This window comes from Diorhabda carinulata, chromosome X (genome assembly GCF_026250575.1).
Source record: "Diorhabda carinulata isolate Delta chromosome X, icDioCari1.1, whole genome shotgun sequence".
Lineage (NCBI taxonomy): Eukaryota > Metazoa > Arthropoda > Insecta > Coleoptera > Chrysomelidae > Diorhabda > Diorhabda carinulata.
In genome coordinates this window covers 62907997-62935754 of record NC_079472.1, presented here as the reverse complement: position 1 = coordinate 62935754, position 27758 = coordinate 62907997, and the positions used below count along the sequence as shown (strand labels likewise).

The following is a 27758-nucleotide window of genomic DNA, read 5'->3' as shown; positions in this document are numbered from 1 at the left end:
TACGCACACATTTCCGAAAGATAAAACAAATGGTTGTGAATAGTATAATAAAAAGTACGCTAGATGGTATGACAATCGTATGCGCGCCAATTTTTCAATCTTATTCGAAGGAAACGAAAAAATTCTAGCAGTTAATTAATTTCAAATAATCCTAATTGAAAATATTCATTTTTTCCAGATTTTTAGAAAAATTCCCTGACTTTTCCAGTAAATTGAAAATCCCCTAACGTTTCCAGATTTTTCAGGTTTTTCAATTTTGTGGCCACCATGATTACAAAATAAAATTGTTTTTCAAATTCAATGGCCTTAAAACCAAGGATGATTAATTAATAAAAAAGTTACAGACCTAAATATCTTCTAATTAAATCGGGTAACAGATCAGAGGATTGAATTAAATTATATTCTACAACAAATTCGTCTTCCAATTTTTTAAACAAATCGCAACGTTTCAATTTGATAGTTTCTTTTAGTGTAAAGCTACTATTTATTTTTTCTTTTTCAATTAAATATTTGGCTTGTTGAACCATAATGTCGACAGATGCCAGTTGCGTTTTGCGGATATTTTTGCTTTCTTCCACGTAAATCTAAAGAAAACATAATCAAAATTGAAGTTAGTTATCATAATATACTGTTTGGAAAACATCTTTTAATGTTTGACAGCGGATATAGCATTTAGAGACACCTCGTGTAAAAATTGGAAAACGTGAACGAGGAACGTCGTAGAAACAAAAATTGTGTATCAATAATGTAAAACCTTTGATTAAAAATGATAAAAATAATGATAGAATAGAAGAATTAACTTGGCAAATACCAAACACAACCACACGCCACTGAAGATCTCAAATGAAAAGAAATATTAGCGACAAAGAAAAGGTCAATTTATAAACTTTTACGCTCGGCTCGCGTTGTCGCGATTGTTCGCGTTCAACAATAATTAAACAGATTATGAAATGGGATAATGAACACAAACGCCCGCGCTCGCGTTTCAACACCTACCCAACGTAAAGTCGAACGTAAAGCCACGCGATTTTGAGTGAGGCGCGAACGTAAAACTTTGTAAATCCAACTTAACACACTCACTTCAACGTTTCATTTTGTTTCTTTTTCTAACGACACATAATTCTACAACCTACTTTCAACGTCTTAAAAGAGCCTTTACTCGAGAGATCGTTGCAAATCGATTATGGAACCACTTCACTTTAACAAGTAAATTAAAGAGCCCTTCAATTTAAAGAAACCTCTAGTTAAATTACCAATTGAGGTGGGATTATGTATAATTAAGGTTTGGTTAAGTGATCCTGAATACACTGTTTACACCAACACTCACAATTGCACGTTTCGATAAACAAGTTATCGCCTTCAGAGACTTCAGAAACTTTACCTTCAGTCTCTGAAGACTATAACTTGGTTATCGAAACGCGCGTCAGACGGTGTAATTGTGAGTTTTGGAGTAGTGGTCGTGTGAACAGTGTGTTCAGTATGAATATCGGCAACGGTTCCTGAAATCCCAACTTAATTGGTTAAGTTATGTAAAAAATATTGATTACTCGACATCGAATGTCCCATTGAAAGTTTTTTCTCTTCGCCGAATTAACAAAATCGGCTTTAGACATAATTTGTTCAATCTAATATAGTTTAATAACGCGAATAATCTTGTCGCCATTGAACTATCCTTGACGATTCGGTTATTGCCATTAGTTTTTTGTGTTTCAAACCACATGCTGAAAAAAATTGACGTAATTTTTCTCACCAACAGACTCCACTGCTTATCGCAGACGGTCTGGCAGGAATATTTCGAAGAAATTGTGTACATACGCTTTCCAACAGCTTCGGCCAATAGAAATACATTTATGTTTACGATTCGATGGTTTCATTGGTAAATAGTGAAGATGATGAGTCCACGTGGACTGACGGTTTGTTTAGATGTTTACCGAATTTTATACAGGGAGTAAACATTATTTTTCATTTCTTAATTTGATATGGAACGACTGTACAACCCTAGAGGAATCGTTTGGTAACACATACACTACAAACTCAACTCGTTCTGGAGCGAACGCCATACTTCGAAGCGCTTTTAATTTGTGCTAGTGGTACTTCGTCTAGTTTTTTTTTAATTACGATGTATATCCAGCATTCACTCACTTTTGTTTGTATATAAAAACGAATGTTATAATTCAAAACTAGATTAAACGAATAATTTATAGAGCTCCAGTTCATTTTTCTCATCCTCTTGACCAAATGCAATCATTTCCGTCTAAGAAGGCTACAGCTTAACGTTTGATCACAGAACACTGTTCATCCAACAAATTTCTGGTCTTGTTCTGTGTCAGTTTTTGTTCATTGTTCTCATGTTTCAGATCCGCTACCGTTACCAAGAACAAATTAAAAGCATTTTGGAATATGGCGTTCGCTCCAGAACGTATCGAATTTTTAGCGTATGCGCTATCGAACGATTCCTCTAAGGTTGTTCAACAGTTGTACGACGTCGTCTGCCGAATGCGACCGATGTTTCGTGGACAACATACGATATAATTTGTTTATTCTAACTTGAAGAGTTCATTTTCAATATTAATATGACAATTTGAGCTCGTGATCATCTTGTGACAAACGATTATTGATCCTGTGGTTGTCAAAAAAGGAAAAATCCCAGTAAGAAATCAAAGTATTGCCAAAGAGCAGGTGCATTCAGATGAACAAAGCGAGGAACTGAATAAATCGGCGCCTCGTGAGTTTCTGGAGCGGGTATGTCCTACGTATGTCCTATGTCTACGAGATATCAAAAAATTGATTGCTAAAGATGATCATTCCTTTTCGAATTAATAATTGCCTCAGGAAAAGAAAATACACTTATTAGACATTACTTACATCTATTACTGATTTTGCATTTTCAAGTAAATAATCCCCTTCTTCATAATGAATGTTCTGAACATAATTTTCCGCAATATCTTTTGGATAAATATTTCCATCTAGTTCTGTTTGTAAAGCCGCTCTTATGCTTGGTGTAACTTCGTGATTAGTGAAATTTTTTGGAACTAAAGGCAAGAGGTCCATTATGAGGTTTCCTATAAACAGTTAAAAAATTCGACCAGCTTTTCACACTCTGACGGATCAATACAGTTGTCAATGGCAAATAGTTTATTTAGTTATGCATGCCTTGAAATTTGAGTGTTATACATATTTTATGGAAAACTATAGTATTATCATAGAATTTTATTTTAAAGACACATGGATTTACAGATTTTTGAGTTTCAAAAGTCAATTTTCAGCCAGAAGCTCAACAAAACCTATCATACAACCCCCGTAATCTGAATATTACATGTCTTCTTATTGTAGAATCATCAGAAGAGACTCTGATATAAAAGTTTCACGATTCTTACGAATAACATAATCGCTAAAACGTATCTTTCACTTTTGTATCTTTTATAGATGATTCATATTTCTTTACTCTTACCGTTTATATACAATTTTGAGCAAATTTTAGACAATAAAAGAATAGAATAGAAGAAACTGGGAGAGTAGTCTAATGATCAAGACCATCAAAAAGATATAAAAGAAGAACTTCCTGGAGGTTATGAAAACATTGCAAAAATAACAAGTTACAAAAATTGTTATTAGTTTAGGGTGTGACCATTATTTTTTTATTAATCCAGTAATCGACAGATAATATAGTAATAATTTTATTTCCATAAAAATGATATCCTAAATAATATAAACAGATATTAACCAAAATCAGTAATAATCGAAAAAGGTAAAATGAGGTTAATTATGGATAATTTAAACTAGTTAACATTTAGTATTCTTTTAGCTATGCCATCACTTAGAAAGAGAGTTTCTAGTTATTTCAGGCAACTAAGTTTCCACAATGAACAAAGACGAAGGCACAACATTAACGAGAACTCGTTCGTAACGAAATATTTACAGGGGTAAGTTTTAAATACTTCATTTTTAGAGTCATACTGATGTTTTAACTTTCTTATAAAGCCATATCTCCATAACCGACGGCCCTCCGATCATTTACGGAAAAAATCCTACCGATTTACCCAATTATGATCTAGGTATTTATAACAATGGACCGGATACTGTTGTGGGTTGCTACACAGGGCCAAACGGAGGTTTAACTACTGTTAAAAGAATTGAAAAACATTTGTCAGTAATGGATGAAGATATCGATTACATTGATACACATGATGATGAAACAGACAGTAAGTATTCATTAAAAGTGCTGATAATTATTTTTTTTTTTGATCTCAATACAATTTGGTAACTGTGTGAAGAGCTGAATAGTTATAATTTGATCAATCCACCAAAATTTCCAATCAGTAAACTGCATTCTTAGCTATTCCACTTAAAAACTTGATTTATCTGTGAAAAAATGGTTGAAATAACAATAAATTGCATATTTTAGGTCATTAACACTGTTTTTGAGCGAGGTTTGAAGTAATACTTGATTTTTTTCCATGATTAGATTATTTCCTATTTATTCATACATTTATTCCTTATATTTGTAAATCTTAATCGTAATTATGATATATTAATTTCAAAATTCACTGTTGACACTTTTCATTTTTCCTGGTGAACCTGGTAATAATAATTTTAAATTATCTTGATTTACTTCAATCTAATAAAATAATCTACCCTTCAATTCATTTCACTTTGAGACAGGCCGTATATTTTCTTTTTTTTCTTATTCCTTTAGATTAGATAATTGAAATAGTGACTTTGAATCCTGTGCCATATATTTATGCCTATACTTGTCGATTTCCTGTTTTCCAGCCATCAGTGTGGAATATTAATGAGCCTCATGGGAAAGCTATCTCTGAATTCCTTTAGAAGCTGCTGAGATCCCCAGTCAGGTCGCGGGACTTAATGATTTTATTCCTTGTATGCCTTTATTACCCACTTCATGGCTTCACTTTCTATGAAGGTCTCCATAGTACATTGCTCAGCCTCCAAGTCAGAATATTGTAGTAAATCAACTACAAAATTGTGTCAAAACTTGCAAATAGTAACAGTAATTTTTTTTTAATAATAAGAATAATCTATTTTTCTGTAAAATTATCAAATATGACATTTCATATTTTAATTTCATTTTACTTTTTATTTAAAACCGAAAATAGTATGAAAAAAAACGTCCTCGTTCATAAACATCTAACTCGCACCTTACTAAATCACTTCCCAGACTTATAACGTAAATAACTATTTATAGGTTAAGTTCTTACATTATTACATAATCACATTATAAATTAAAAGCATAATCAACTCAATTATTATAAAATATTAAAATAAAAGTTTAATTTGAATCTTACTTACATTAAAATGATCCTGACAACAAAAATAATTACATCTCGCAGGATCGTCAAAACGACCAAAACTTTCAAACTATTTTTGTTGTAGTATATTCGAATTATCTTTCATAAAAAAACTTTATCAGGAGCTTTAGTCGTGGTATTTTTACTTTCTGGTACAAAACACGATTTATACACCATTTTTCACATTAACCAAAATTTATTTTAAAATAACTGTCCTATTTACTTTGTATCATATCTTCAGTTTTTATTTTATACCTATGACGTCACGCAATATGGTGGCATTACTGAAATGTTTAAACTACCTACAAAATTTTCAATAATTTTTTTTCTCTATAAATATTGATTAAAGAATTGAAAAAAAAAATAACAAATAAAAGTTGTATATAAACTATCCAAAACTATTTTTTTCCCTATTGTCTTCATGTATCAAATTGTTCGGTGTCTATTTATTGAAATTAACATTATTCAAGAACAAAAAGAATCGTTTCAATGGGTCTATCCAAGACTAAATGTTATTTAATATTTGTTATGTCATACTGAACTAATTCTTCTTTATTTGTGATGGTTCAAAATTGGTGAAACATTATGTAAATACACTTTATTTAGTAGTTTAGTTGATTTTTGGTGGATAGATTAAATTGTAATTGTAGTATTCTTGTAATGGGTTTCTTTCAGTACAACCTACTTTACCAAAAAAATCTCCTAACCAAATCAGCCCAGGACAACCAATAGATAATACAACAATGGTTATAAAAGTTGCTGGAAATGAATACTGTGTTATAAACAGACCAAAGAGACATAGCAAAAGTCATAGTTTAGGTAGCATCAAGGATTTTAATATAGAAATCGAAAAAACTAAAATCGACAAAAGTTTTTATTCAAATACCGTTTCCCAACCTCCGGAACGTAAAAATAATTTAGTAGAAAACAATGAAACGGATCGGAAAAAGAATGAGGAAGTAGATAATAAAAAAGATGTTCCCAAAGACACAACTCAGAAGAAAATTTCAAAGGAAAATGTCTCTTCTGTGAAAAGAGATCCACGACAAACGGAAAAAAGAAATGAAAATTATAATCTTTCTAAATCTAAAAGTGAGGGTAATCCCTTTCGCCATCAGAAAAGAGGAAAAGTTATCCAAATCGAAAGGCCAAATACTAGGGGTAAAATATTTTTCAAGCATGATTTGGCATATTCCATTTTATAAGAAATGCACAATACACAATTTAAACCAAAAATAAAAAAAGAAGAGAAAATAAATTTGTTGCGCATATTCGAAAAATTTCTATAACTGTGTATAGGGGCGATGAAATAAATTATATTGCACCTACAGAGCGAGTCAAAATTAATGTGTCAAATTGTATACATTCAAATAGAATAATTATTAATATTTGACTTAATTCACAGTCCATTATGCTTTAGATTAATTTAAAATATTTAAATTGAATAGATGTTTGAAGATAAACAAGTATTTCTATTCACATGTTAGGTTAGGTTAAGTTGGCCTAACAATACAGAAACGAGTATAACCTTACTTCCCCGGGCTCAGTTAAAGTAAATGAATAACTGGTACTCAGGGTCCGTATTCTTAGCTCACTCCTCTCACAAGGGTTCATCCATAAATTACGTCACACGTTAAGGGGGTGAGAGTGGGTCGACGAAGTGTGACATTGTGGGTGGGAGAGTGGGTCGACGAAGTGTGACATTGTGGATGGGAGTGGTTCGACAAAGTGTGACTTTGTGGGTAAGAGAGTGGATCGACGAAGTGTGACATTGTGGGTGGGAGTGGGTCGACAAAGTGTGACATTGTGGGTGGGAGAGTGGGTCGACGAAATGTGACATTGTGGATGGGAGTGGGTCGACGAAGTGTGACTTTGTGGGTAAGAGAGTGGATCGACGAAGTGTGACATTGTGGGTGGGAGAGTGGGTCGACGAAGTGTGACATTGTGGATGGGAGTGGGTCGACGAAGTGTGACTTTGTGGGTAAGAGAGTGGGTCGACGAAGTGTGACTTTGTGGGTAAGAGAGTGGATCGACGAAGTGTGACATTGTGGGTGGGAGAGTGGGTCGACGAAGAATAACATTGTGGGTGGGAGTAGGTCGACGAAGTGTGACATTGTGGGTGGGAGAGTGGATCGATGAAGTGTGACATTGTGGGGGGAGAGTGGGTCGACGAAGTGTGACATTGTGGGTGGGAGTGGGACATTGTGAGGGGGAGAGGGTCGACGAAGTGTGACATTGTGGGGGGAGTGGGTTGACGATCATGTGCGTGCATTTATTTATTTATTTATTTATTTAGTTAAAGAATACAAAGGTTTTTGTTTTCTTTCAAATGAAATTTTATTTTAAATAACCTAACCTAACTCAAAACAGTTCGCATCGTTTTCAGTCATCCAAATTTCACTTATTTTGAAAATACACGAGATCCCGAAAATTCCGGGCTCCCGCGGGATTTATATTTGTAATCCTTCGGGATTCGAGTCAGGATTCCATTCTCTAACCGGTATTAAGCACAATTCATTCACTGATGCGTTTCCTTTGAAATAATGAAACCAAAAAAAAAGTAGCTGCTTTGAAATCTGCAATTTATCGTCATCAAAATGTTGCACAAAACGAGGCCATTACAAAAGCATCTTGTGCATGTAATTTTGAGATATAATGCAATCAAAATAAATTTGAAAGTACAGCTAATTTTTTAGTAACACAAAATATTTTTTAAAATATTGATTGTGCTACTTAGCGAAAAGTTATGGAATTAAAATTATTTTTGGACTGATAAAAAATGAGAGAAATCGTTTAATCAAATTGTTTATTATACTTTGTTAAACTGTTCAAGTAATGTTGAAATATTTCATCTGCTCCACAAATTACACATTTTGTGCGTTTCTTATGTCATGAAATGTTTATTTTTGCTACATATTTTGTTTGATTTTCGCCCCTTATGTGCCTGTCGAACATTGCATTGAATTTTGTAGGGTTTAGTAGCAGCTCGTTTGGTTTATTAACACCATAGTTAACACAAATATTCGAGTCAAATATATAGAATCTGAAATGATGTCTTCTATTTTTTCTAATTCTAAATTGATGTTTTTATCTTTTTTTGTATAGCTTTATATCTAGAAATTGCAAAAAGAGTTTCAAAATAATGAGTAAATTTTTTGTTAATAACGTTTATCCATCATCCATCCATCAAAAGATGGAAATAACACCCAAAATGTTTACTTTTATCAAAAAATGGTAAAATCATATAAAGGGAGAAGTCTTTTTACTGATAAATACTCGTTTTAACCATTTCCCCCAAGACATCCAATATAAAATAAACGAGTGTGAACATAAGACCATTAATAAGTGTTACCATTAAATGTTATTCAAAAAAAGTGGGACAGTAGTGTACGAGACTGGAAAAAAAGACTGTAAAATTTGGAAAAACTCTAAGGGAGAGCTCGAATTGTCGTGATAGATAATGATTCGTCTTCTGCGATTGGTGTCCCTGATTTTTTCGAACAATTCTGGCAAACAAATGCTGGTGTACCATCCAGAATTGACTGAACTACGTGGCTCTAATGGAAAGGTGGTGACATGTCCAGTTTTTCCAAAAAAACAAACGACCAGTTGTATCGAAGATTCTTCGAGCACGAACAACTTTTATTGAATTTGCTATTGCCTATCACGATCTTATAGACACCGCTGTTGATTTTTTTTCAACATTTCTTGCACCGACGCGAACATGTTCAAACAATATCGAATGTTTGCTAGTGGAACTAATGCCCAAATATGCCTCAATCTCACGGTATGTCAAATGACGATGTTGTAATATCAGTTTACGCGCGACCTTCACGAAATTCATCCTGTAATGAAGTACGACCTTGATTGAAATCGTAAAACCACGGTTTCTCGAGATGGTGCTTGCGCAGCAAACCTCGTAATCATTTCTATAATAGACAGCCATTAAAGAGATAAGATCTTCTGAAATTAGGTTAGAAGGTACGCACTGTGCAGACACCTATTCGTCAGTGACGATTTCTTTTTACTAGCACGCAGCTGGAAAACCAAAATGTGTTAATCACGTGGAGCTAACACACATATGCGACTGGTGTGGAACAGCTCGTGTACTAGTCGCGTGCAACGTTCCTAGGAACCGATCAGTCGGTTTAGGCAGCGTGAGTTTTAAGTTGGAACATGCGCAAAACACATTTCCAAGTCTCACGGCCATACGCAGGCAACTCTGACGCTCTCTTTCCCCCAGTGTACAGCGTTGAGAATGTATTACCTTAAGGAAATACTGAGTCGTTGCTCAACACCAACAGAATCACGCCATCTACTATTCTTTATGTCACAATGGTCTCTCAGAATGTCACGTGTCTGGATTTATGCTGTACAACTTCTGGAACTGTTCTGGGTGTTCTAAGAGCTGTTTGGTGATTATGTTTTGGATTCTTTCAACATTTTTGCGCCAATAAGGGTGTACTCAATATGCACGTTGAATATTCTTTGTCGACGTCGTCTTTTTCTAATGACAACAGTATTTCATCATTCGACGAGGAAATTTTCCAATGAACTTAGCGCCAAAAAGTTCTCAACTCTCGCACGGTGCTACTGTTATCAAAAATATTAGTCGCACAACATTAGAAGAAAGGGGGTTAGTTATAAAGAGTACCTGTGAGTAAAAAGAGGTTCTATTTCATATGATATAACAAGAATTTGAAATATATCATTACTTGTAGCTAAAATTATAGATTTGTTTCGTACTGCATGTGCATGTTGAAGATATTTCGATTTATAAATAGCAAAAATAATCAAGTTTTCCTATCTGTTTATTTATTTTCACTAACTTTCTTATTTGGCGTTACGTTTTTAACACTGTATTTAAGCTTTACTTTCTAATAATGTGCTTTATTAACATGAAAAATTATTTATTACTGCTAATAGACCAAGTGCGATGAAAAAAAATACGGCGAACACGTTTTTATATCAGCATTTACTTATGGTGTATCTATTTCAATTAGTATACCTCTTACTCTCATGTGTTGAGACAAGAAGTAACATGTTTGGTGATAAACTAGCTCATGGAAGGTTAAAATCTGTCAATAGGCGACGATCTACTACCTTTGAGACGGTTTACGAGTCGTATGAGCAATTAAAAATTGGTAATGAATCTCGGCAACGATTAAATTGTGCTAAAAAGCTACAAACTTGTTGTTTTGAACATGCCTTTGAGGTAATGGAACGTTTTCAAAACAAAGAAATAGGCATGAAAATGGCAAGAAGTAACATCTTCGGATTCCAAATTTTATGTTGATTTGAAGAAAGTGATAAACTAGCTCATGAAAGGTTAAAATCTGTCAATCGGCGACGATCTAGTAACTTTGAGACTGTATACAAGTGGTATGAGCGATTTAAAATTGGCAATGAATTTCAGTAATGATGAAATTGTGCAAAAAGGCTACACACTTGTTCTTTTAAACAGGTTATTGAAGTAATGACAGCCCGTTTTGAAAACGTTTATTTTCTTCATCATAATAACTCGCAGAGTCACAAGTCGCTTTTTATTCGATCGCTATCTGTCTAGGACTAACCCATCAGATTTGGTACCATGTCACTTTACCGAAAATAATAAAATGTGTTGAATGGGAAACGTTTCAAAGCCATCTCTGGCATTGACGAGACCACGACAAAACAGATCAAAGCCTTCTAGAAATGCTTTAATTTATGGATTCCTTCTTGCTATGTTTAAAAAAATATTTCACCATTTTTTTAATCATATCACCTCCTTGACAATTATTGAATAAAACTATCTTTGCCGGTGTTGATATTTTCAACCAACCCTAAGTTTTGATTTCTTTAGATATTTTAATCAGATTCATACTTTTGAAAGTCTACTTCAACAGTCATGTCTTCTTCGATTTATTCTTCATCTTCTTCTTCTTCTTGCTGGATGTTCATAAATTGTTCAAATGTAGTTCAGTTATTGGTCTCTTCATTAAAATCACAGCAGTCTTCCTCTACATTTGGCTCTACAACCTTTGTTACAATTGAGAAATTTTTCTGGAGCAGTTTTAATCGGTTCTAGACTATTATCTATCAATTTCCAACTTGTGGGTTCAGTTGATTGCCTAGCAATGTTTGAATTTGACACTATACTCGATAAAAGTGTTGAATAGTAGATGATAATGTTGGAGGAAGACATTTATATGGAATCAATTTCCGTAAATACTTTACCGCAATACTTTATCGCATCTAAAAATTAAATATAATTTTGGCATTTAAGATAATTAAACGTTTTGAAAAATACTTTTCTGTTCGCTGTTGAACCCTTCCAGATTTCAGAAAATAAATAATTTTATCCATTGGAGACCTTGCAGTAAATTGTACTTAACATCTTCACCAACTATAATTGTTGTGTTTGTTAAATTAAATTTATTTCGGTTTTCCTCGAGCAATTATAATAATACTCAAAATATAAACAAAATTTCGAATGATTATTTCCACTTTCTTCCTCTCAATCATCGCTAATTTCGCTCATTTATTGAAGAAATTACACCGTCCGTCTGGCATCATCGATATCTTTCTTTCTCGCTTTCCATGTCATTTTCGCTATCATCAGTATCATTCTCTGCATCCAAAGCATTGTCTGTCTCTTCATCTGATAGGTTACTTTTGATTATCTCTTCATTTTCACGTCGACATTTACGTATAAAAAAAATTTCAGGCGTGTACCATATAATTTCCGAACTTTCGATCTATCCATCTTTTTGGAGGTCTTCCTAAAGGTCGTCGTTTCCATGGTTTACCGTCTCGTTGGATCTTTGCTAATCTTTCTCTGGTCATCCTTTCCAAGCTCTTCTACATCCCCATCTGAGTATGTCTTCCACCTCACAAACGTGTCTTTGTTTCTCTTTCTGTCTCTTAGTGTGTATCCGCATATGTTTCTGAGTATTTTCATTTCTGTTGTTCGAATGATGTTGTTTTCTAGCATATGTCAATATGGGTCTAACGCAGGTTTTGTATATTTTAACTGCCCTTTTGTTCAAACTGGTATTATCCAAATAATGTCCCGGAGTGTATCTGATTTCTGCTGGCTTTGTTTGCTTGTCCTTTGGTCTGCGCTCTTAATTAAGGTCCTCAAAAAAATATGAAAAAAGTTTTACGATTGTACCTTGTCGGTTTTTCGGTATAGATTTTCCGGAACTTTGAACAGCGGTTTTCCAACCAGATACATTTCTGGTACTATTGCACAGTCTAACAGAAGTATGAAAAAAACTTTCACGCGTGTACCTGATCAGTTTTTCCGGCAAATTTCTCATCGAGGAAAACAAACTGCCAGAAATTCCGTTCGGTGATGAATTCAAACGTCGTGTACCAAATAGGTGCTCAGGAATTTTTATGGCTAGATAGAACAACTGTATAATCTGATGAATGTGCCAGAACAGTACTATCTGCCTCGAGGGTATATATCTAATACTTTGATATAGACAGTTTCTATAAGTGGAAGCTGTTCCAACTAAGGAAGACAGAATGACAACGATTTCTCTATCCTCCGAGGTTCTATGTCGGTTCTGCACATTCTCAACCATGCGCAGTATAGATAAAGTGTCTCGAACGATAGAGAGAAAAAGGGCTGATATTGAGAAGCTTTATTATTATTGTTCTAAATTGTCTGTCAATTAGATACATTTTCATCAATTTTTCCAGTCTTTTATTATTTTTTAATATTATTGGTTTGTGGAAAATCCTTGATGAATTCAAATTAGTGATTTGGAATTATCTTTAGAAAGCTGGATAAAAAAGAAAAAAGTTAATTAGTACCATGTAATGATAATAAATATATTAAACATTACAAATGTTAATATATAATAATCATTTTGCCCTTAACAAACCATGCTTGAATTGGTAAATAATCTAAATTCTGCGTTGATGAAATTATTGGAAAAGTTCCATTAAGAATAATGAATATTATAAAACAATATTTAACTTTAATTTATTTTAGGTGATGAAAACGTTACGAATAACTCTAGGCTACAAAATGATGATTTGTTGCTTCCGAAAGAATGGCGAAGGAAATCTGAATATGCTTATGGACTTTCCGATTCCCTTTACGACAGAAATCAAGTCACTAAAAATAAAAATGGAAATCCTATTGCTGATTGTTTTGGTATAATTGCTAGAAAAGATTCTGCTATTCTAGCCGTAGCAGATGGAGTTAATTGGGGTATGTTAAATTGTAGAATTCACTTGAGGACTGTCCGGGGGTATTTTTTTGTTGTAATGTAACATATCTTCTTCATTATCTGCTCTGCTTTAAATGTGTGAGAGCAGTGCTTCAAAGTTTTCGTAAGTTTTTCCAAGGTATCATTTTCCAAAATTATTTTTTTCAATTTTCTCTGAAAGGATTGTTGTAATTTAAGACCCACCCTTTCTATATTTTTTTTGTATAATTTCTTAACCTTTTCTAAGATTTCCAAGGAAAAGTTTTTCCAAAATGATTTTTTCACATGCTCATTTTGTATTCTATTCCATCTTTTCCTAAACAACAAGCATATTTCTCACTTTGATACTTTGTTGTTGCTCTTTTTATAAATTCATTATTTTGACAGCTATTAAAGGATATTAAGAACTGTCAAATTTGAATTATATTTTAAGGCAGTCTAAAAATAACTCATACAAATCAGTTCAATGCTTTTACAACCACTTTTCCAGAACGGATTTTCTCGAGTTTTGAAATAAGCTGCTGTTTCAGCAATGACTACCTCATTTGTACAATATTTTTTATCTAAAAGTAGTTTTTTCGGATCTGAAATCTGCCAGTAGTCTTTGGGTATCAGATCTGAAAAATTTAGTAGATGTGGAATCAATTTTCCACCTTTTTCAAATAATTATCTTTCCTAGACGAAAGTTGCGTTCTAACTAGCTTTTGGAGAACTAAATCCACTTAGATGACTGCCATTTTGGTTTAAATGTATAGTGGATTCATCCACTCTTAGATATTGAGGCATAAAATTGTTTTTCGTATTTGTTCAAAATAATGTAAAAATCTCAATTACACTTTGTGGTTTTCCTACCTCTGTCTTACGCATCTGTATAAAAGTAAATTAAGGTTAATTTTCATCAGGAGAGTCACATCTAAAACAGTTCTTTAATAACACACCATTGGTTCTCTAAAAATATGAGAGACTGTTCCCTTTAAAAAATTCTAATCAACAAACTATCACAGATAGTAGCAAAATATATAGAAAACATTCTACTTAGAACAAATACCTAGACAAAGTAATCTCAAAAGCCACTACGGTTATATGGAATTGTCGCAGCCATGTTGGCAAGACATGGGGGCTAAAACCTAAGATGGTATACTGGGTATTCCAAACACTCATCAAACCCATGATCAAAAACGCAGTGCTCAAAAAAATTGAATAGGATTCAAAGGTATTACAGGGGCAATGTCAACCTGCCCTACTAAACGTACCTCCTCTTAACCTTTTAGTGAAAAAAGATACATTCTGCGCCGCCCACAAGCCAATCCAGACGGTAAAATTAAATCTAAGTCACCTAAGAAGAATTCTAGAACTGATGAGGCTAGAAAGCAGTGACAAACCAATGGAACAAATGCATAGCATAATAGACAAAGATATTCCATTCAAATTGCTAATTAATGACCACCAAACATTGGTCAATAAAAAATTTCCTGGCGTTCGAAATGTATCTCTCTAGTACACAGTCAGTTCGGAGCTAGTGCAAGCAGTGCGATTGGACAAGCAACCTTGAAGGTCCTGAAAACTATTGAGTAAACGTCCAAAGTAGTGTGGGAGTGCAAACGAAAGGGTATAACAAGTTATAAGGCAGATAGCCTTGCCAAAAAAGAGGCAACGACTCTATACCTTGGACCAGAGCCTTACTGTGGCCTCATGAGATGCCACATCAATAACGAACTGAATGGATGACCAAAGGATCAGATGGAGTCTTATTGAAGAAATACTGCAGACCTAAGACAATCCAAATGATTCATAACTTATCGTGATGACCGGAAACATCAACCTGGTGGTCGGTCTTCTTATATGGCACTGATTAACTGTAAGACATGGAAACAAAGCATCTACTCTGTAAATATCCCAATTTCACTGAAAGGCTTAAGTACCTTGGGAAGTGGACACGAAAACCCCAAAAAAATAGTCTTCTTTGGGAGGTGTTTATGTATTTTGGAAGCAGAACAATGATATGTAGATTCTAGTACCAAATATCTTCTAGGTATAGGTGCGGTGACTCACCAAACAATCTACAGAAAATAAACTCAAAATTTGACAGTCACCTTTTGAAAAATAGTACCTCCAAGGAGTCATTGATTGATTTTTACTTATGCTAATATTGCTTCATCTACTAAACTCTTTGATTTTAAAAAATATCATGTATATTTATCTTATTTGCCATGTAGATGATTAATATTTATATTTTTAATAATGTAAACTAATTTTCTTTTAGGTGAAAAGGCCAGTATAGCAGCTAAGTCAGCAGTACATGGTAGTTTACATTATTTAAATAAAACTATATTTAATGATACAAAACCTTTCGAAAATCTCACCATAAAGACTGACGAGAGCTCTTTGTCAAGTGCAGTATTGGATGAAAAAGTAAATCTTGTCAGTAGTACTAGAGAGGTGTTTGTATGTCTTTTAAGAGCCTTTAATTGTGCTCATGATCTCATCTTGGAAAATAAGGTACTTTTTATATAATTCAAAATCTTCTCCATCTTCTCTTTGGCCTTTTTAAACATCAGATTGGGATTTAGTGCCCTCTTTCACCCAGTTTCTTGCTTCTAAACAAATTTCGATTCTGTACGTCACAAAATCTCATTTTGTTTATTTATTTTTTACTCAAGGGCATGTTGACTACTTTGACGGTTGCAGTGGTACTACCATTGAAACAGAAATTAGAAAGGAGAGTTAGAACACCTAATGGAGAAAAAATAGAAACTGAAATTCAGTACGTGTGTTGTGTTTGTAACGTTGGTGATACTTTGGCTTACATTTATTCTAGAAAATATGGAATTAGAGAGCTCACTAAAGGTAATTCACTTCTAAACTAAAAAAAAAGGTATTCTTGATTCACCACACTTTATTAATATATTTCAGGTTCACACGATATAAACTGTAACAGAGATATGAGGGATGCTTTAGGAGCTTTAGGTCCCGTGGACGGTATCAATCCGGAACTAAGCAATCTAACACTGTCTGTTACAACTTTGCAACAAGGTGACATCGTTATGGTTGCTAGCGATGGACTTACAGATAATTTTGATCCAAATGTTTGTAAATTTGCTGTAAATATAAAAAGTGATCAACAAAATGTTCGTACCAAACAAAAAACTGAACAGCCACAAGAACCTAAAGAAATCAAACAATCTTTAACGAAGCCTGTTAGACAAACGGAACCTGTAGGACAAAAACCTCCAATGAAACCCCCTAGGAAATCTAAAACTACATATGTTTCCAGTAGGAATTCTATGGATAGAAGTACAGTAAATAGTAACTGTTTACCCGATAAGTCTTCAGTGAAAAATAGTCCAATACAGGATAAAAACGCTTCCATTGTTAAACATTCCGATATTAGTCATTCCAATCAACCTAAAAAGGACGATAATAGTAGTGAGGATATAAATACGGAAATTAAAAATGATTCTCCTAAAGAAAACAGCATAAATGATTCTATGAATAGCGAATCCGAATATAATAATCCACTTATAGCTGCATTTATGAGCCAGAATTCATTGGATGGAACACCAAAAAGTGAAAAAAGTAAGTGTTATTTGAAATTTAATTGATTTTTAGGTTCGAATCGAGACCCTTTACCCTAAACGGTGTTTGTATGTTATGATTATGGTGTCATATACACTGAGACCCAAATGATCTATTGTATACTCTTCAACTGCTCTAGCACTGGAAGTACTCAGTGTTTACAACATGTTTTTTGTTAAGGATCCTTTTGATTTTGAAGTGTTATTCAAAACTATCAGCTACCAACCATGTAATCATCACTTTTGGTTGACCTGATAAAAAATAGCACTTCATCACATCGGGAGTCATTCCAAAATACCTGCAGATTAAACATAAATCTATCTTTAGAACTTGTAAATTTCGTGAACGACACCTGCTTTCAATAATCAATACTACAAATTTTTAGAAAACCAATGGGAAGTTCAGTATCACCTATTTTTGCACAGTACATGCAAAGTTTACCATCTAATATTCCTTTCCTAAAAAAATTATGTAGTTGACATCCTCACAGCGGTATCAACTCCTTTTAGAAAGTTCAGGAGGGTGTGAAAAATTTTTGAAAATGTTTTTTAGGTTATTTTAGCACTTATAAAGAAGAAGAAATTTAGCTAGTTATTATGATTTTCGACTTTTATTTACTTTATTATTTATTACAATAAGAAACATTTTGAATATTCCTTATCGGTCCCCACCTCATTAGAGAAATTCAAGAAAACTTCAGAATGTATTCGAATTCTTCTTCTATCAATTTACACTTCAAGCAAACGTAAATTTGAGGTGATTTTATTCTATATGTTCGCTGTTTTACAGCTGCCAGGATGGAGTTTCAACCACACCCATAGGACTCAACCGGTACACCACAAATTCAACTCTACTTCAACAACTGGGAATTCAGTTGAGGGCTGCAACCATCCCGGATTTCCATAGACGTCGTTCGTTAAAAAGCTAGTAGTTAATTGTTCGCCCCATCTAAGTATCAGTTATTTATATCTACTTTAATTGAGGCTGAATACCACTTCCTGAGAAAGAGTCCTCAGTCGGGGAAGTAAGGTTATAAATTAAAAACAACTCAAATTTATTTATATATTAAAGATAAGACAGATACTTATCTATGGAAATCCGGGATTGTTGCAGCCCTCAACTGAATTCCCAGTTGTTGTAATTGAGTTGAATTGGTTTGTGGTGTACCGGTTGAGTCCTTTGGGTGTGGTTAAAACTCCAACCTGGCAATTGTATAACAGCGAATATAAAGAATAAAATCACTACAAATTTACTAACAATAATATTAATTTGAACTCCACCAGCTTTTTAACGTCGTCGTCAAAATCTTAGAATTAAGTTTTCCACGTTAATAGAAAGCAAACTGAATTTAAGATGTTGCTCCAAAGACCGCTTAAGTTTAGAAAAAACTTTCGAATGTGATTTGGGTACAAGGTATAGTGAGAAAAAATGTATATGCAATATACTAGCTGATAAACAGATCGTGTGAATTCGAAAAAAAAAACAAAGAGCACCTGTCAAATACTGGAAACAATGTCTACTTTCAGAGTAGTAAACGTCTTCTTCTTTCATTGTGTCCAAATCATCTTCTTTGTCACTGCATCTCTTTCTGTTCTCAGTGGACTATGTCGCTGTACTGTATTGGTGTCCAAACTGTCGTAGCTATATCATCAGACGACTTCTTTAAATTATTCGAAGGGAAACGTTTCAGTTTTCAAGATTCAAAATTTTTGGGTGTCCAACCAAGAACAATATTTTATTTGCTCACTATCTCAAAATTAGCGTCATTCCTTTTATCCTTGATTTGCTGAAGCAGTGTTTGTACCAAGTCCAATCAATGGACTGTTTTATATGACATAACTATCTATATATATTTTCTTTCATGGCTTCTGTTTATGTTTATCTGAGATTAATAGTAAACAATCCACGCTTCTATAATAGATTATCCCAACAGCACCCTAGACATGCATTTAACATTTCTATGATTAGTCAATTCTTCCCTAGCCTCTTCCTATTATTCATTTAATTTAATATTTTTTCCTTTATTCTCTTTCTATTACACTATTTTCTTCTAGTATATTCTATTCATTTTTGTTTATTTCTATCCTAACCTCTCCCACATGTATAATTTAAGCGAGTATTCTTTCCACCATTTATACTTCTCTGGTTCATAATATTCTTCATTTTCAATATAACTGGTACACTTATAACCTTAACTAGTTTTGTCAAATTTTTTACTAGTATGATAGTTTCTCATTTTAAAATACCTAACCTCCAAATATCATTATATACAACTGAACCTAACACTATTTTTAGGTTATAAACAATCCGCAGTAGCGGAAAATAAAGCCAGCAGTTTGAGACGTCAAGCTGCTAATCAAACTCGTCAAGATATTGTGGGATCTAATCTGAAGCAATCGAAATCACCCCGCGCCACCCCATCGAATAGAGAGAAAAAATCTGCTGGAGAAAAATGTAGTACAACGTCGGGAAGAGTTGAGGCAGGTTACAAATTTTTACGATCAAAAACCGCTATAGATATCAGAAGTTCAAATGCAAAACCTATAGTGAGAAATGAAGATGGTATACCTTACATTACTCCAAATCAAAGATATGATCTCCAGTTATTGTTGATGGAAGATATTCTGAAAAATGGATTATCGGGTAGGTTTTTTATGAAAATACAAATTGGTAGCGATTTCAATACAATATGTGACGAATCCTATTAAAAATAATTCTAAAACTTCTTCTCTTTTCCTCAATGAAGGGGTTCGATTTCTGTTCTACCTGTTTACTCCACTGTCTTTGGCCATTTTCTCCATTCATTCAAAATCGTAATTACGAATGCAGTACTTTTTGTTTTTCTAAACAAATCCGTATAGCCGTATTCTTAAATTGTCGTTTTGCTTTGCCTAAAAAACTTTAAACCGCAACTGTAACTCATAATTTAGTGGAAAAAATGTATGAGAATGAATGTTAATCGCGTGCACGCTTTTGTGAGATGTTTTAGATAATCCCACTGCGTGTCGCTCTTTCACGCCACAAACTGATGACAGTTTTTTCCTATGTAATAAGCAAGCACCTTATTACACTCAAGTAATGCCTGCCGTATGGGGATGCCTGTGGATATTGACCTTGGAACTTCTGTAAGTTGTAGAGTTCGGTAAAGACGTACCTTCCTAGCTGATTCTACAAAGAAAGGAGTCCCGATCAATTGACGTCCTGGACGTCAGCAGACGAAACTCTGTGTTTATGAGCCACGTCTACCTGTCGAGTAGGTCTTGTAAACATTGCTATATATGTTGGACAGCTCGGAAGAGTATTTGCCATGGCAGTATCTGTAAAACAGATTCAGGTCTACGACCTTTTTTCTATACTCTGAGCTGTCCAAGTTTCTGATCAACGCTGTATCCCCTTTTCTCTCTTCTGTATTGAGTCGAGCATTCTCAAGGTATGCTTGGAAGCTGAGCTCCAAATGTGCGAGAGATACTTCAAAAATGGATAAATCTGGGCCTTGTAGAAGCTGTTGCGAGGTATACAGCTTTTTGGTCTTAAAGAGAACTCCAAGTTTTTGTGATGCTGCCTTAGCTAATTCGGCCACGTGACCATGTCAGGACATTTTGACCTCAACGCTCAACAGTATTGAAAATATTAGTAATTTCATTCGATTTGGCTGCCGATTAAATCTTTTTTTAATACTTTTCTTGAATTTAGTGAATCAATAACTTCAAGATTTACCTGATTTCAGTAATGTGTATTTCATTCATTGGGGTTACGATTGAATGCAAAATGTGTAAAAAGTATAGTGAATTATTTTATTCCTTCGAATTAATCTCTTTTAAAGTTCTGTCCTTGGCTAGAAATGTAATTATCTCAACGTTGAATCCATAACGGAAATAATTTCTTTCACAATGACTTATCTACCGTGGCCTTCTCAATACCAGTCATATAAATAGCCAGAAGTTACATAGTACTAAATCTGTTGCGTAACGTGGATGTTGTAAACTAGCGATTGGTTCATATTTTAGGTTAATGTACTGTCAAATTATTTCGTCAAATTTCATTATTTTTTTGAGTTTTTTGTAGACTGATAAGCGTGAATATTTTTTTATCCCACTTTGTAAAAGTATTTGCAAAGAGTTGTTTATAATAGATGTGTTATTCAAACGAACAATTTATAATTTTGGTATTTTTTTTTTGGAAATAGTACTTTTAAAATTAATGAAATATTGATATTTCAGGTAAAGACGGTCCCTGTACATCTGCTAAACAATTGTGCGAAAATCTAATTAGTTATACTATTAGTATAACATCTGCGAAACGTCATACACTCGAAGATCAAGATTTGTACTTTGATGACAAAAATGGTGTTTTGGTGGAAATTAGTAACCAAGAGAAAAAATTACGTAGAAAAAAGGGTTTAGAAAAAGTACAGAATTTACCCGGAAAATTAGATCACGTAACTGTTGTCGCTTATAATGTTGGTATCGTATATTGATACCAATAAAAAAAATCGCCTATTGAGGTTAATTCACACAATAAAAGCCTAATTTTTTTTAATTCAATTGATACTACAGAATGTTTCAAATTAAATAGAGGGGTTCGAACGCTTTATAATATTTTTTACATTAAACTGTCCATCATAAATAATTCAACATTTTTACATATAAAAGTATCATATGTCAAAACGATACGAGAGTTCTTTCCAAACGTTGATCAGGATCTTTGGAATGATTCACTGTTGTTTGAATCCTGTTTCAGGAGTATTAATCCCCGAAGGTGTAATGATAGAAAAATATCTCCTTGCGACCTAGCCAACTACCAGATTCAGTGAGGTTTATCCAACTGTGTACTTTGTTGTGTCAGTGAATTGGCTCATCATCATGCTGATCTAGTTCATATTTTCCTAGTATAGCAAGATAAGGTGCTAAACCATAATAAGAAGCCCATAAACTATTCACCGGAATATAGCACAAAGAAAATTCGTTGTATTTGTACCATATCGTGAGGATTTCCAGATCTGATGAATCCTCCAAGAGTCGCTGGCTTTGAAACAATGCTCTTCCACTAGGTCAAATCCTCTGTCTGAAATTATACGGTATTAGGACAGGTGACCATGAAGGTAATAGAAAAAGTGTATTTCATTCTGTCATTGTATTGGCTAAGTCTTGCTGATCTAGTCCATCTTCTGCCAATGAGCTTGACATTACAGAAGACGTGGTACCATAGTAGCTTCCTCTATTCCACCGAACCAGAACTCCGGATTGGAGGCCCTGTCCTGTCTGTGTTTTATCCACGAAAACAGGCTTTCATGTGTTCTGTGATTAGGCCTACTACAAGTCTTACTAGTATTTCCGCCACCCATTGTGAGGGTTCGTCTCAACTATGAACGTTTTGGTTAGGTCTGCAACTTGCGTCATGCCTCTTTGTTTTTTCCCAGAGCTTAAGATGTTCCTTAATATGTAAGGGATTTCCACTGCAGCTTGTGGTTTGCAAACCGTAAAACACAAAAAAAATTATCTTTTTTTTTTATTCATCGAAAACATTGTGTGAACAAACTTACTGGTGCCATTTAGAACTATAAATGTAATAAATACAGTACCCTGCTATTAATTTTGAAACAATAACAACGAATTGTCGTTAAAATAAAGGTTTGAATAAAATAAGGAAGGTCCAATTGACTATCGATTGTTTTATGAATTAGGCATCTGAAAAATAAATTCTCTAAAATATGGAATATTGAAAATAGAGGCCCGGTACAGTGCAATTGATGTTTTGTTTAACTTTTGTTACCTTTTCGGAATTTTTTGTTATGAAATATTTACATATTTGTAATTTAACATGGCGAATATAAAAAAAATATACATTTTTAACAAAATTGAAAAGATTTTTGTACATACCTTATTTTGAATTCTTTTTCTGGTGTCCGCAAAACCAATTAAAAAAAAATTCAATCTGCTACTTTTAACTAATCGAACTACACTGTGGAATTGATAAAATTGGAAGTGGCTATTGAACAGATGTGACTACTTCGTAATAATTAATAAAATTAGAAAGTGTTTGAAGAAAGATCAACTAAAAGTTTAATATGAACTCCACAATTATTATTAAATGTTTTATAAATGAAACAAATAGACTTTTAATAACTTTATACTTTATAAAGCATGTAATATAAACTAAAATTCAATAATAATGATGTTACACTTTAAATAGTCAAATAACAATATAATGATAAAATATTACACTAAAAATAAATACGGCTATAAAGGAAATAAAAAATAGCTTATACAGTAGTGTACCTACTTTAATTTCCAGTAAACATGAAACTTTTTATAATTAATATTACAAAAAAAATTATACACATACTAAATTACATAGACAAACTATATTCTTTTTATGAAGCCCATGTACCGAAATGGGCTTTCTCTGATCAACATAATTTACATAAGCTCACAACATCCTGTTAACAGACTCACAACAGAAATAATTGTTTTTCAGTTTCCATTTATCAGGTCAGCAATAAATTCTCATGATTGTCATTGACCTGGTGAATTCTTCAACCATAACCTTGAAATATACTCCTACAATTTTTTAGTGGTCGCTTTAGTTATGATTTTGCAATGCCGCAGAAAGGTTTCGGTCAACAAATGGCACTGATGCAGCTTTTTTAGCCCCAGGGCACAATGATTTTACAAAGGTCACCCAGCATGTTTAGAACAGAACTTTTTTACTCGTAAACCATTTTCAAAATACTTATTACTAGTGTTCGTTGATACATTTATACCATATTACTATCTCGTCAAAAAATCAGATCTAACTATGGAAATTCAAGTATACTCCTATTGTAGAGTTGTGTGAAGCTGCTTGGCTAAACGTGCAATTAGTAATTCATTCCTACTTTTTAATTTCTTCCATGCAGTAATGAATCTTTGTAGCTTGGGAACTTGTGCCTCTCTTCCAGTCTTATCTACCTTATTTTTAAATTTGTATTACACCCACAAGTATATTCCACATTAGGACAGACGGAAATTGTTGATTATTTATAATGTTGAATTTTTCTTACTGATGGACATGTTTAGTGAATCCTAGCATTTTTTGGAATTACAATGAGAAACTTCTTTTCTCTTACCTTTTCAGGTGTCAGAGAAGGTTTCCGGTTCTTTTAATTAGGGATTTTCCTTTCTTATCTTCTATCTCCAATATTTGGTCTATACACTTTCTTTTAGGTCCACTTTTTCTTCTGTTGGTAGTATTTTCTGCTTCCATCAATTTTCTGTAAGACTGAGATTTCATATTGAGGTTATGTTCATACCAACTTAGCTAATTTCTCTTGATTTTTCTTATTATTAATTCTTGTTTTAGTATCATCTCTTCATTTTATTTCTGATATTTATATTTTAGTCTTTATAGTGTTATATGTCTTTCTGATTTCCATTCCTAGGTTTCCATCTAAATTTTTCCGTCTGGTTTCAATGCTGCCTATCAAACACTGGAAAACTTGAACCTCATTAAATTTTTGCTAAAAAATAAGTTTTACCTACTCAACTGTTTATCAGATACAAGTTTATAATTCTAAATAAATTTTCTTGATATTATAAAAAATGTTGGTACTTTCTAGGTTAATGCATACTTTTTGATAAACCTTGTATGCTACTGATGATGGCAATTTAGGTTATAGGCTATGGGGAATTTTTTAAGAATAAAGTTTTTTGTAATATTAATACTAAAATTATTTTTAACAACATAACAAAAACAATGAAATGAAATTTTTGATTTAAATATGGACACAATAGTGATTCGATTAAATAAGGACGAGGACTAATCTATTGGAGATTCACATATAAAAATGAAATTAGAAAAAAAAACTTTTGAAATGAGATAGTTATGATTATAGTTAAATCTTGGCACGACTCATATCATTTAGGTATAAATAAACATATTATTTTATAATAAAAATAAAATAAATCCTAAAAAGTGACTAAAAACATGCACAACAAAGCTAAAATCTTTATTACCTCCGAAATATGAATCATTCTGTATGTTTTTTACTTTTTATTTGACTTTTACATCTAACATATAAATCTTTGAGTCCAAAAACATGTATAACATTTTCTTCTGTGAAAGAAAATTTAATCAACTTTCCTTTACTGTCACCCATCGGTCTCCTAATCACTTCTTTTCCTTCTTGAAACAAAATTACCGTTGGCAACTGCCTACTCACACTGCTATCATTAACTTGATATTTTTTGCCTGCATCAGGATACCGTCCGATGTCCACTTTACCAAATTTGAGATTATCTAGATCATATTCCGAGCTCAGTTTTGCGAAAACTGGTGCGAAATTAACACACGCCGGATTCCAAACTGCATAAAAAGTTATTATCCATGTTATCTTTTTGTCCCTCTGTAATTCTTCATCCAATGCTTGGACACCTCTGAAGTACGTCACTTTATCTGGACCACTATAAGTGGGTTCAGGAAATAGTAATGCTCCTACTGAAATAATGTTTTCAATAATAAAAGGAGAGTTAGTGTATAAAATATTTAAATGAAGATAAAAAACTACTTGATGGTTATGTACCAAATATGTTGTCTAGAAGTATAAAACAATTGTAACCCTACTGATAATTAAGACAATGACATGTCGAAGATGGAAATAGAAGTTAGACAATGAAGGATCTATCTTAATCATCCATCCATAAACATGTTATTCAACTCCTGCTTAAAATATCTAAGAAAAATAAAACTGATTATTACAGACCACTATAGTTTCCCTATAAAAGGTGTCAATTTTAAACTTTAATATTTGAACCCCCATAGGAAATTAAAAAATATACAAATCTTCATAAACTTATTTTTGAGGACAGCTTGTATGCTGGTTTTAATCTAAATTACATCAAATCTCTAGGGAAGGTGGACACAAGTATTAAAATCTAAAATACATAGTTAAATGATAAATGTCCTGAAAGATGGATTGGAAGTTTGAATTGTATGGATTTAGCAGTTTTACTTGTCACACATTTTTATACGCTGTTAGTCTTTATTTTTTTCTTCTGAATGGATATAGCAGCTTTACACTCTAAGGCCAAGATGTAAAATTGATTGCCTCGATGTTTGAAAAATTTGAGGCGAAAAATAACAGCTGCAAGTAGTGATTTTTTAAATTTTGAGAGGGGTTTGAAGGCAGACTTTATTATTACTATGTAGAAAATAATAGATCAAATAAAGAGTTTCAATTGGTATCCTATATGATAAGGGGTAGTCAACTGGGTATGATTTGTGAGGTGATAATTAACTTTTGATGGAAAAATATATTTACTTACATATAAATATAATCCCATACACCATACCCATCAAGAAATCGGCGCTAAACCATAATATTAAATTAGCTACTTTGGTATAAATGAAACTTGATGAAAGATAGCTAATCATAGAAACACTTCCAGCTTTCCTTGTTCTCATAGCTATTACTATTATAAGGAAAAATAATATTTCAGTTTCCCTCTAAAACAAAATTATGCAAATAAGAGGAGACAAAAATAATGGAGAAGTTGAGAATTCAAAGACAATAGTTCTTAATAAATAATAAACCACTATCTGAAAAAAAAGGAATAGAGTTATTACCAGAATAATAAGAAATAGACTGACAAAAACATAGAAGGGTAAAAGATACATACATAAACTTCAGAGTTTCAACAAAATCAAAAGAAACAACAGAAAATGGGAATGAGAGGATACAACTAAGAAGGGGGAAAAGGAAAAGATGCAGATGAGAGGATACAACTAAGAAGGAGGAAAAGATGCAGATGAGAGGAGATACAACTAAGAAGGAGGAAAAGGAAAATATGCAGGTGACAGGATACAACTAAGAAGAGGGGAAAAGGAAAAGATGCATTTAGAAACTTCATAGATTTAACAAATGCTTTTAATAAAATCAAAAGAAAAACAGAAAATGGGAACGAGAGGACACAACTAAGAAGAGGGAGAAGGAAAAAATATGAGGCAACAACAACTGCCCTAAAAATAAAGACCCTGGGCATGATAATTGGAGAAAGACATCTAATCTAGTTGAACCATATACTTTGAATGCATGAGAATAAACTCTGTGAGGCCCAAATGCAAAATAAAACAGGATAGGGTGGCAACAGAAATGGTAAAATCAAGTTTTAGAAATGCTAGAAAAGGATGAGCTTCAGTTAAGAGTAATGATACTCTGAAAGAATTAAAAATAAATAGTAAACTCGTCACTTAATTATAGTCGTTTCGTAAATATGGTATTCAGACACTACAAAAGCTACGTGAAAAAATGTGTCATTTATCAAAAAATACTCAAGAGTAAAAGAATCACTTACCCCCTCAAATTCACAATTGTTTGTGGAAAATAAATAATTACATACACCAGATATTCTCTTGAGAGCTATGTAAGAAATACTCAATAAAATATTGAATATATAATATGGCTTAACTAGTAGCTTTAAATCATGTTTAAGAGACATTGTTAATTCAAATTTATTAAATTCATTAAAATATAATTTTCATATAGTTTTTTCTATTAATAGAGGTAGAAGAAATCACCTAATTGATTCATAAGACTGCGTTCAATCTGTTCTATTAGAGACTATTATTGTTTCTGGAACTCTATTACAAACAGTAGGCGCGTTTACCAATATAGTCTAGTATAGATAAAAAA

General features: G+C 33.0%; 3 protein-coding genes across 6 annotated transcripts in view; 1 reads left to right on the top strand and 2 right to left on the bottom strand.

The window, feature by feature from the left end:
• Positions 1-3123, bottom strand: part of LOC130900858 (uncharacterized) — a 57653-nt gene extending 54530 nt beyond the window's left edge. For all 3 annotated transcript variants that reach the window (XR_009060226.1, XM_057811767.1, XM_057811769.1), the window contains exons 1-2: positions 2866-3123; positions 347-584 (exon numbers count right to left, since the gene is read on the bottom strand). Coding sequence is in view for 2 of the 3 variants with exons in the window: in XM_057811767.1 (XP_057667750.1) it covers positions 347-584; positions 2866-3051 (424 nt within the window). In the remaining variant the exon portion in view is untranslated. The remainder of the gene's footprint in view (positions 1-346; positions 585-2865) is intronic.
• A 420-nt stretch (positions 3124-3543) lies between these two features.
• Positions 3544-22946, top strand: LOC130901002 (PP2C-like domain-containing protein CG9801). Of its 2 annotated transcripts, XM_057812041.1 has the most exons (10): positions 3549-3748; positions 3806-3923; positions 3982-4202; positions 5985-6470; positions 13294-13515; positions 15777-16012; positions 16174-16360; positions 16427-17089; positions 19385-19732; positions 21310-22946. In XM_057812041.1, exons 2-10 carry the CDS (start codon positions 3808-3810, stop codon positions 21564-21566), a joined length of 2736 nt encoding a protein of 911 aa, XP_057668024.1. In that variant the 5' UTR covers positions 3549-3748; positions 3806-3807; the 3' UTR covers positions 21567-22946. The 2 variants fall into 2 exon arrangements, with proteins under 2 accessions (XP_057668026.1, XP_057668024.1); XM_057812043.1 differs by lacking the exon at positions 5985-6470 and having other exon boundaries at positions 3544-3748.
• A 259-nt stretch (positions 22947-23205) lies between these two features.
• On the bottom strand, positions 23206-27700 carry LOC130901003 (thioredoxin-related transmembrane protein 2 homolog). The gene is made up of 3 exons (XM_057812044.1): positions 27421-27700; positions 26392-26572; positions 23206-25564 (listed from the first exon to the last, which is right to left on the bottom strand). Exons 1-3 carry the CDS (start codon positions 27562-27564, stop codon positions 25098-25100), a joined length of 792 nt encoding a protein of 263 aa, XP_057668027.1. The 5' UTR covers positions 27565-27700; the 3' UTR covers positions 23206-25097.
• Between the last annotated feature and the right edge of the window lie 58 nt (positions 27701-27758).